Source organism: Pogona vitticeps, chromosome 3 (assembly GCF_051106095.1).
Source record: "Pogona vitticeps strain Pit_001003342236 chromosome 3, PviZW2.1, whole genome shotgun sequence".
NCBI classification, from domain to species: domain Eukaryota; kingdom Metazoa; phylum Chordata; class Lepidosauria; order Squamata; family Agamidae; genus Pogona; species Pogona vitticeps.
The window spans coordinates 245717047-245728663 of record NC_135785.1 but is presented as its reverse complement, the minus strand read 5'-3'; the positions used below and the strand labels follow the sequence as shown (position 1 = coordinate 245728663).

Sequence of the window (11617 nt, the reverse complement as noted above, 5' to 3'; positions counted from 1 at the left end):
AGCCCCAAAAATATAATTTAAAACTGGATTTGGGTCAGGACGCTCAGCGGGAGTTGGAACTAATGAGACCCACGGGCTATTATTTGTTACACTTGCTGTGGTTTTGACTATCGGTTTGCGCTGTCTTTCTCATGAAAGAGCATGAATTATTAAAAGCAGATTTTGTTTTGTTGGAAACCAGCCCGGGCTCCATGAATTATTCATTGCCCCTTCACCCTTCTCCCAACAGGTATGTGACAACTCAGATCTCTCAGACAAGGTCTGCAAAATACAGAGCTATTCTTAACAGTAGAATGTTGTTATATTGCACTGTTAGAAGTTCCTCTTTTCTCAATGCTCCAGTATGCTGCACCAGTAAGTGCTGCATTTAGGGCTTGACATAAATAATATGTGCATGTTTAATTATTGCATGGTTTTATTTGTTCCATCCTCCAAATGAAGCATACAAAGCAAAGTATAATGCAATGTACACACAATGTAATCAAGAGTTATGGTAGCATTTGTAACATGCAGAGTTAACCAGGAGGAGGTTTGTATATTAGCAGGAGTTGGACTTGCTGACCCTCGAAATCCCTTCTAACACTTCAGTTCTGTGGTTCTTTATAGATGCATCTTTTCCTGCTGGCTTCTTATAAAAATATAAATTGTTTTAAAGGTTTGCAGCAACAGACAACTGTTTTGGGACTCTTGTAACTAGTTTGGGGTGGATGTGTTCCAGAGATCCAGTGCCCACACATTCCTGTCCCTGTGTGGTGGGCAGCTACTGACATGACATTCCCTCCCCATCCCCAAATGGCTGGATAGGCAATTTTTTTTAACTTTAAAAGTCTACCTGTGCCCTCTAGTGGCCAAATGTATATATTTTGAATTGGAAAACTGGAGGCCTGAGAACATGGAGAAATTGCCTCCCATGCCCTCTAAAGACCACAGGGAGTTGTTTGAACCAAAACGAATTTTGAAAAATTGGCTTCGACATTTGGGGAAAAGCCATATATTGCCAACACCTAAACCCTGTGACATCACAAAAACACATGTTCCATTTCCAAAGTATATCTGGATTTTACTTTGCCGAGTTATAAAGAAACAGGATGGTTCAGGACTGGGATCCCAACACACAAAAAAGCATTCAGTATATAGTAGAACTAGTACAGTATTGGTGGGTTGTGATTCAAGGAATGAGCTGATTTCCCCTTGAAGTAGGAGTAAGGCTGGAAGCTCCCATTTTATGGGATTAAAGTGGGGTTCCCCCCTTGTTCTGCCTGCTCTCTGAAGCCCTGCCTCTTAAGAGGATGCCAGGGCAGCAGAGAGGCATTGCCACAGCCAAGGAGCCAGTTTCAGCTTCCCCCTTGCTTTTCCCATGCCTTTGCATCATATAATCTTGAGCTTCCTCACCCATTTCTCCTGCTGTAGGCTCCCCAGTGTGAAAGCTGCCGAATGCTCCGTGGAAGAGGTGAATGTCACACTGGGTTCCATTTTGCACATGAGAAATATTTCAGTGATTTCAAGTAGGTTTTGGGAAAGACTCTGCTGAATGCATGATAAATTCATTGGGAATTGTACAAAGAAGCAAGGCGACAGGTAGAACACCCTGCAGCATAGCACCACACAGTGCAGTGTGACAAAGCAGCAAACGACACTGCCTGAACATAAAATCAGTGTTACTTGAATGGCAAAGTATGCCAAGATTGAAACAAGCCCTTCTAGAATACATGCACGAACCCTTCTTCAAATAGGAATGGGCTGTGACTGAAGTACTTGGAGCCAGTGATGCAGCTGCACTAGCACAGAATCTGTTGTGCTAGCATGCACATTTTCTGAAATATCCTATACAGTTCATGTTGGCACAACTGGTGTGCAACAGGTTGTGCAAACGGCTGCATGGTCAGTGGAATTAGATCGAACAATTTCCCTCCACCTGTGCAAAAAATGGTGAAAACCGACTCTAGACCTTTTTACCTCCCACAAAAATCAGAAATACAAGTGCTATTGCTCCCATGCTGGGATCAGCAAACACTCCCGAGGAGACGCGTTCATTGACTGCTGGCCCAAGACCCTCACATACCTCTTCCCACCATTCCCGCTCCCCCACAAGGTAAGGTAAAGGTAAAGGTTCCCCTTGACAATTTTTGTCCAGTCGTGTTCGACTCTAGGGGGCGGTGCTCATGCCCGTATCCAAGCCATAGAGCCAGCGTTTTGTCCAAAGACAATCCTCCATGGTCACATGGCCAGTGTGACTTAGACACGGAACGCTGTTACCCCCACAAGGTAATTGTCCAAATAAAACAGGACAAACCCAACGCCATCCTTGTTGCTCCTTGGTGGCTGAGATAGCCCTGGTTCCCAGTGCTACACCACCTATCCTCCGATGTCTATCACTTCCCCCACCTACCTCACCTCCTCATGGAAAACAACTTCCAAATCCTTCATCCTGACTTGCCTGCTCTGCACCTGGCAGCATGGAGGATTCTCCCTCCTTGGTGGATGTTCTCCATCAAGCAAAGAAGCCCTCAACTAGAAAAGCTTACCTGTATAAATGGAAAAAAATTCAATCTTTTACTACAGCTCTTTCCCTTCCTGATGTCAACCCGTCTCTCTCCATGGTTCTCCGATATTTGCTCCATCTCAACTCTTCTGGTCTTTCTCTCTCATCTATTAGAGTTTATCTCTCGGCAATCATTTCGTACCAACCACCGACCTCTCCAGCGGCTTGATTTTTCAGACATCCCACACTCAAGCGCTTTCTTAAGGGATTGTCACGCACGTACCCAGATGTTAACTTGCCCTCTCCACAATGGTCCTTGACCTTAGTCTTGCGACAACTCAGTAAACATCCATTCGAACCACTAGCTTTAGCAAATCTCTGTCTACTTTCCTTTAAAATGGCCTTTCTCATTGCAATTACTTCAGCTTGCCGAGCAAGCGACCTTGCAGCCCTACACCATGATTATCCTTATACACAATTCTATCCTGATAAAGCTGTTCCTTGATGTCTCCTTCCTCCCTAAAGTAGTGTCTCAGTTTCATCTCTCTCAACCCTTGGTCCTCCCATCTTTCTTTCCATCACCATTCACAACCCATGAATGATTTCTTCATACTTTGGACGTCAGGAGGGCCCTCTCCTTTTATTTGTCATGAACACAACCCTTTCGATGTTCTCCACACTTCTTTGTCAGTCATCAACTTCCTAACAAGGGCCTACAAGTCACCTCCCAGACGATCTCTCGCTGGGTTGCCTCTACTATTCGGCTTGCATACCAGCTTGCTCAACAGCCAGTCCCTCAAGCTATTTGCCCTCATTCCACCAGGGTGTCGGTGACCTTTACAGCATTCCTACGTGGTATATCTCTCCCCGACATCTGCGCCTTATTTTTCATTGGGCTTTTTGGGGGGAGGGGTTTCCCTCCCTAAAGCAGGACTTCTGCTAGTCATGGGGTCCATCAAGTAAGTCAACTGATACTTCCTGTTCAGAGCTGAAAGTACCATTTTAGATGTGTTACCCAAGGCACTCTTAGTATGAACATGGGAAAGAAAGGGAATAATTCATTTTGAAAGAATGATGTGAACATGACTAGCTTACGTAGAAGCTCTTCAAAACCTAGAATCGTTGATGGGTCCAATATAATATTTATCAGGTCATAATTATAAGTGATTGCACCATCTCAGAATGATGTGAAGGGAAAGGATGGACGGAGTGTTCTATTTACCCAACCCCAACCCTCTTCTCCTTCTCTCCACTATCCACTTTTCCATCCATCATTTAGCCAGTGCCTCAGATAGATCAACACTTTCTACCATGGAGTTCAATAAGTGTAATAGAAACTTGAGAGGGCATGATGAAGTGTCGAGAACTGGCTTCTTTAATTTAACAGGGCATGGAACATCAAATACTGGGTTGAAATATAATCCCAGTCCATTGTACTATGACCTCATCCTGTACCTTATTACACCATCAGTTGGCAGTTGCCTAGGGTTTTTGTCTTTCTTTCTCCATTCTAAAAGGCTGAAATGCCTCCCTAAGGCTTAATTATTGGTGTCCTATTTCAGGGTGGGTCTGGTCTCAATAGCAAGGGGCTGTACCATAACATACACATAGGCATCCTTCAGTCTTGAGAGACCATGGTAACGCGCTCTGTATCGAGGCATGTCCTCTCCAGAGCATGAAGCCTGGGTAAAGTAATATGGAGGATAGGCTGTTACCCTAGCAGCAGATCCCCCCTCTCCACGTTGCTGAAATGGTCCAATGGAAAGGCAAGAGCTAATACAACTGGTTCCAGCAACATCGCAGGAGTTGGCAGAACGACACAAACTGCCATAAAGCGATGACAAACCTTGACAGCATCTTAAAAAGCAGAGACATCACCTTGCCAACAAAAGTCCGAATAGTCAAAGCTATGGTTTTTCCTGTTGTGATGTATGGAAGTGAGAGCTGGACCATAAAGAAAGCTGACAGCCGAAGAATTGATGCCTTTGAATTGTGGTGCTGGAGGAGGCTCTTGACAGTCCCCTGGACTGCAAGGAGAACAAACCTATCAATTCTAAAGGAAATCAACCCTGAGTGCTCACTGGAAGGACAGGTCCTGAAGCTGAGGCTCCAACACTTTGGCCATCTCATGAGAAGAGAAGACTCCTTGGAAAAAGCCCCTGATGTTGGGAAAGTGTGAAGGCAAGAGGAGAAGGGGATGACAGAGGATGAGATGGTTGGACAGTGTCATCGAAGCGACCAACATGAATTTGACACAACTCTGGGATACAGTGGAGATAGGAGGGCCTGGCGTGCTCTAGTCCATGGGGGCATGACAAGTCGGACACGACTAAACGAAAACGTACCATAAATAGTTGATCAAGGCAGAGAGAAAACATTTAGCAGGGATGTTGGCAAGTCTTTGGGTCCGAGTCCCAAGTCTGAGTCTCTGGTACCAAGTCCCAAGTCCCGAGTTCTAAGCTGCAGGTCTGAGTCCCTGTTGAAAACAAGCTTTCTTCTCCAGAAAATGGAGAGGGGTGGGTGGGTTACAAATCATTTGTTGAGTCTCATTTATTGAAAAGAAAACCTGAGTTGAGTCCCAGACGCTTGACAGCGTGTCCCATGACTCGAGTCTCCATCCCTGCCGTTTAGGTGGCTGTAAGGTGTCTATTCCAGAATGGAGTATTATGGGATTTTGATTCAATAAATCGCATCCCTAAGAGCATTTGCAGTTGCAGAGTTATCACTAAGTCACCTAGGTGTGTTCCATTTTCCACTTCTGTTACAAACATGTATCCTTTGAATTGTCAAGTGTAGATTGTTTATCTCATCACTTGAGGAATAAAAAAAATAATCTAGTGCACAGCTACCCATCAACTGTCACTTAAATACAGAAGGAGCCTCTGGAAAAAGAAATATTTTTGAGCCAGAAAGGAGATCTGATAATACCAGAGGAAGGTACCCAAACTCGTGAATTAAAAAGAGAGGTATGTTAAAGATGATGATCCTCCATATTGAATATCTGCCGATTCATGACCTATAGAAATAGATTACAGCTCTCTTAAGGTGGCTGTGTCGTTCAGTTGCCGCCCATGGAATGCAACCAAACTATGTCAATTGGTGGGACTGTGGCAGCTTCTCCTGATAGGTGGGTCTAATGTCAAGGGTAAGACACCTCTCACTCAACACAAGCCAAGCTGACATCGTTGCCTGAGTTCTTCAGTTACCTGGCAGGCTCAAGCAGTTTCCAGAAGCTGTGGCTCTCTTCCTTCTCATGCTGTGAGGGTAACAGGAGAAGCCTGGGAGCCTCCAAGAAATGCTTCCTACTTAGAGATCCTCTATTTGGCATAAGAAGGGAAGGAGGAAGAGTTGCAAAAGGAGGGCTGTTCCCCTCAATCCCTCCTGGTTTGGGTCTTCTCATGTTGCCACAGAAGCTGCGCTACTGTAAGGTCTATGCCACTGAAATACAGTAAAAGCCAAGTCTGGACTCCAAGTGCCTTTTTCTGGGCTGGCCCAAAACATTTTTGTGGGCTGAGGCAATAGACAAAACCTCTGTATATTCGCGAAGGCTTTCACAGCCGTGATCTAATGGTTGTTGTCGGTTTTTCGGGCTCTTTGGCCGGGTTCTGAAGGTTGTTCTTCCTAACCTTTCACCAGTCTCTGTGCCCGGCATCTTCAGAGGACAGCACTTCAGAGGACAGCACCAGAGCACAGAGTGCTGTCCTCTGAAGATGCCAGCCACAGAGACTGGCGAAAGGTTAGGAAGAACAACCTTCAGAACACGGCCAAAGAGCCCGAAAAACCCACAACAACCAAAATCTCTGTATGTTTCTTCCATGTATAGAATCCAGGTATTCAGCACAGTTTCTTCTGACATACCATAGGCAGCAGAACAAGCTAGCTTAGGAAGAGGATGGAGCATGGGCTAAAGGCTGAGAGAGATGACATGTTCCTTCTTTCCTTTGGATATTTTTTTTCTTTGATTCCAACGTATTTCGAGACACTCAGCCACATACACCTCCACCCACACTTTTCTTCTCATTGGTTGCGATGGGCTCAAAATATGTTGGAATGAAAGGATAAAATCTCTATATAGATATATATACAATGTCTTTGGCTCCACTCTGTTGGAACCAAAGGAAAGAAAGGCTAAATGCAGATATATAGTTTATTTCTGCCTATGGCAGCATTACAGTATACAATGTACATTCTGTGTATTTCTATTTAGGGACTAAGATGCCTTTGGATTCAGTGTAACCAAAGTGCTATTTTGCCAGTGAGCTTCTGGGAGCCAGAGGTCCTCCAGATGTTTGGGCCTACATCTCCCATAATCCCTTACTGTGGCATGTTGGATGAAGGCCTTGGGAACAGAAACCCAAACCAATTGGAGGACCAAATGCCCCACCCACAGCTGTAATCCACACACCAATGATAAGATCAAGAAGAGAATTCAGGAAAACAAGAAATGCATCATATTTAGCTCTTTATTCCAATTACAACAGTGGATGTGAGAAGAGTTTCCATACTTCAGCTAAGTAGATCCCAGTACACAATGCTGAAACCATGAAAGCCACACAAGAATGCACAAGGAACAAACAGGTAAGAAAGACAAATGAATGTTGACACTTGTCACCGTTATGCCTTCAGGTCAAGAACACGTATGAATTACAAAGGATGAGCAGGGGGGGAAAAAGATATGACATGCTCTGTATAATAAATTAAATAATTTACATCATCCCAGATCCATTTCAGTGTTTAGCTGCCTATAGGCAAGAAGTATTTTAAAGTTTTTAAAAAAGCCTGCATAACTTTCTTTTACACACAAAGACAGAGAGTGCACAGGGAAGCATTTTTGTGTAGCAGAAAGGACATCCTCCTCTGATCTTGGATCTTTCACCGACTCCAAAGAGTGTGGCACAGTCATTTCATTCTAGGTAGGATTTCACCAGAATCCACATGAGGAGTACTGTGATCAGTACAACCATGAAGTTGAGGAACAGCTCTTGTGTGGATCTCTCCATGGCTGGGCTTGGGACCGACAAGGGAAGAGCAAAGGCTGCGCTCACCGGACAAGCGTGAAGAGAGAGTTCTTATTTCGGGTTGTCCTTGTGATTAACCTTGTCCTCTCCTACAGAACAAGAACAACAGCATCAGAACTAGACGTGCGAAGGTGGGAAGCCTACTCCAGCACTATTTATACCGCCAGCATAAGTAAATGTTATTTCTATTGCTAACCTTTAGTGCAAGCAAGAGAGGTTTTTTTAAAGGCAGAGGGTATCTCTAACAGCTTATCACCTTCTTCAGTTTCTGATCCACAACTGGTCCTTTCAGTACCACTCCCCACCCAAATATATCCCACACGAAGACAATCCGACGAATCCCATTTGGATTTACAATTCTTCTTAAAACACCCGTGCACAGTTGATCTATGATTTTGGAAAGGGTTTGAAAACTGGATGTTAAAAAAAACCTTTAATGATTACAAATTCTAATATTTAGATGTGTGTTGCTTTTAAAGGGAAAAGGAATATTTCCCTTGAATATATTTTCACTAACCTACAATATGATTCGTTCAGAAGTATGAGTTTAGGATGTCTTGAGGCAAGAGTTTGGGGGAGTGGCTTTTTGGACTGCAACACCCAGTGCTCATGTTGGTTCAAGAACTGTCATCCAAAAATGCAACTTTTCCAAGCTTTGCTTTGAATCCTATTAAATGGAAGTTTTGGATTCTGTTTGGCATGGATCCCATTTTTCCTCCATTCCGAAAGGTCCTCCCCTCATTAATCCCACCTGAATTCCACTTTGCAGGACCAATATGGTAAAAACAATAGTTTCCTTGAAAGAAGGTGCTGGATGATCTGACAGAACCCTTATTTTGGACAGGGAGGTTGGGATTTTGTTGTCTAATCGTGTATACCACCCAGAGTAGTGTTTTTCACTAATTAGGCGGTAAAGAAGTTTAATAAATAAACAAAATTGATAAAGGTGTGAGATGCAACCATGTTGTCAACTCATCCCATACCACCCCTCTGTTTCTAGACCAAAGTAAAATCCAATCATCTGGAAGTATCAACCTCCCAAGCAGGATAATTGACTGTAAACACAAGCTCCAGAAGAGGGAAAATCTCTGACAGTCTTAATCTGGCCAACAGATGTTGCCCCTTATGGGCTGAAGAGGGCCTGGGGATTCTGTGCCTCCCAGGCTCCTCCTCCAAGCCATATCCCCTGGCCACACCCCCTGAGAAAAAGTCACCACATAACAGTATTAACTACTTGTTGAAGAAGAACTTGAGGGAGTTCCTTTTTTGGACTACACTTCTCATTGGCTATTGGGACTAAAGGAGTTTTGTCCGAAAAAAGTAACACTCCCCACTTCTGTTGGATGTAGGAGGTTAATGTGAACCTCAGCAGGAGGCCAGAGACTACCTCCTGCTGAGATGGACAGATAGAGCCCACCATACGGTGAATGCTTAAATCTCCTTCCCTCCAGAGCATAGTTGTTTTAACCAAGCAAGAGCTGCATCGGCTGCCATTTTCAGATGTGTTGTGTCAGCAGATCTGATGTCCCATGTATGTGAAGCCAAAATCAAGTACCTATGCTGCTGTCAAATTCCAAGGTGGTGTATAAAGAAGTGAATAAATCTACCCACACAAACAGACAAATACAATATAAGGAAAACAACAACCATTAAGAGCATGTAACATAACAATTAAGCATCATTTTTTAAAGAAGAAAATAATACAAAAAGAAAAGCAAGTTGAATTACGTTTTGGAAAGCAAACATTATTTTTTGAGCCCTCCACTCTTTTTCCTAGCAAAGCTTACCATGCCGGAGTTGTTGGGCATGTCATGATATATGATGTCGATTAGCTGTCCTCTACCGGGTACCCTCCAGAGGATCACCACTCTCATTATCCTCAACCAGCATGGTCAATAGCTCACATGAATGGCTCACTTGATGAGCACACTGACTGAGGATGATGGGAGCTGTGGTGCAACCGAGAAGAAGAGTGCCAGGCTGTTCTTTAAAAAGAACACAACAAAAGATGTGGAGAGGCAGAAAAGCAGATGTGCAGTTGTGAGACACCATTTGGCAAGAGCGGCTCTCTCTTTTATGATAAAGAAATTCTTTATCTGATCTCTCTCTTTCTCAAACACATACACACCCCACATGACTATATCTCAGGAATTCACTGGTTAGTTATTAAGAATATAAACATAACAAAGTCAGCAAGGATGCTATATGTTGAGCAACATAATCTTCAATTTACCCCTTTTGAACTTTGCTTTGAATCTTGTCTTCCATCAGAGTTCAGAAAAGAAACTTTTTTAGGAATACAACCTTCAGTGGTCATGCAACCTAGGGAGTTTTCGGAAGTGTGGTTCACAAGGAGGAACTTTTAAAAACTCTGGGGTAGTGCAAAACAAGTACCTTAGAAAATCTTTCCTTTGAAAAATAGGTTTTCCAGCTGTCCTAACAATTGTTTAAGTACCTCCATCGAGATTTTTCTCCTGCTCTTAACACCCTTACATAATTCCCCTAGAGAAGTTCCTGCCCTCACTTTTTCCTGCAATTCAAAATGTTCTGAGCATCAAATATTTCTGTTTCACTGGCCTCAGCCAGTCTGGGCTTCTATGCCTCTTAATTTTTCAGTGTCTCTCGAGAATATACAAATTATAAAACTGATAAGCTTGTTCGTAGAACTAACGGCACTATCATCATCTCTATTTACTCAGACATAAGCCCTCCTATTGGAGCTCACTCCCAGATAAGTAAGTGTCTGGTCGTATCCTGAGATTCAGTGAGCTGAACAGCATTTACTCCCAACTGTGCACTGAAGATAATAATCGTCTCATATTACTGTGTTAGCAGTAGCAGCAGTATATATGTAGCAATATAATCTAGTAGTATGACTACACTGTTTTAACAATAATAGACATTTTAAAATGTTGAAAACACTGTGCAAATATTTTTTTAGTAATACATACAAACACCCTTGAAAGGTAGGCCATTAAGTTTCATTTTGCAGCCAGGATGCTTGTACTGTACAAAGATATGTGTTGCCTAGGGCTATTGAGTTGCTCATAAACTGAGCGGAGATTTAATTCAGGGGCTTTCATTTCATGGATTTTTAGTGCTTTAAGCATGGTAGTAAGCCACCTCAGGATAATACAAAATCAGGATTGTGCTACAAATATTACGTTCCTTTTAGTTCCAAAAGCCAGAGTTCAAATCTCACAGTAGTGGGCCCTGATCAACTCACTTTTCCTTAGCCTCAGTTCCTGATCTATAAAATGGGCATAGGAACATTTTTTTTATTGAGCTCATGGAATAAATAAGATCATTAACATGAAGCATGCCATTGTTCCCTGATTAAAGAACAGGTTTAACCTTCTTGAGATCAATGTCTGTGCAGGGTAAACCATTTCTGAGTATCCTACACCTAGAAAACGGAGAGGAAGGTTCTCGCAATCAGTTTGACGGCACGTAATTGTTATTGTCATTTATCTACTTTGGCTCAACATTGCAGCCTATAACCGTTATATCAAGCCGTGGAAAATAATATTTCATGCAGATCTCCATGTCACGAATTTAACATTAGATGGTGTTAGAAGCAGAAGGATTTAGGTAGGATTTTTCTGCCCAAAGCTCAACAAAATTAGGAAGCTAGCATTTTGCATATTTTTAAATTTAATTTCTCCCCCTCCCTCACTCTTTGGACATTCAGGTTGTCTAGTATTTTTGAAAAAGGAGGATGCCAGGCATATGAAATACAACCCCTTGCTCTACCTGGAGAGGAAGGATGGAGCACAGCACGAACCCGTGGTACCCGGGGCTTTCCTCAGCTTCTCCTCATCTCCCAGGGCAGTCTGGATTCCCAGTTCCTCTGGTGGGACTAAAGTAGTCAGAGGGAGGAGGGAGGCAAGCAACCAGGGCATTGGCAACATAAGCCATGACATCACCAGCTGCCTATTTAAAATGGGGTTAGGCTGATGGGCAGCATTCAGTTCAAGCTATTTATGAGGGGAGGCAGGCCGGCTTCTGTATTGATTTACATATTTCCTTTGGATTCTCTCATGGATTATTATCCTAGCCCCAGAAAATTCTTAACAGGCCAGGAACTTTCTAATTTTTAAAAAATAAAAAATAAAAC

General features: G+C 43.1%; 1 protein-coding gene across 1 annotated transcript; it reads right to left on the bottom strand.

Moving 5' to 3' along the window:
* Positions 1-6927: 6927 nt before the first annotated feature.
* SLN (sarcolipin) lies at positions 6928-11390 on the bottom strand. Its single transcript, XM_020803136.3, has 2 exons — positions 11254-11390; positions 6928-7589 (listed from the first exon to the last, which is right to left on the bottom strand). Exon 2 carries the CDS (start codon positions 7480-7482, stop codon positions 7387-7389), a length of 96 nt encoding a protein of 31 aa, XP_020658795.1. The 5' UTR covers positions 7483-7589; positions 11254-11390; the 3' UTR covers positions 6928-7386.
* Positions 11391-11617: the final 227 nt, after the last annotated feature.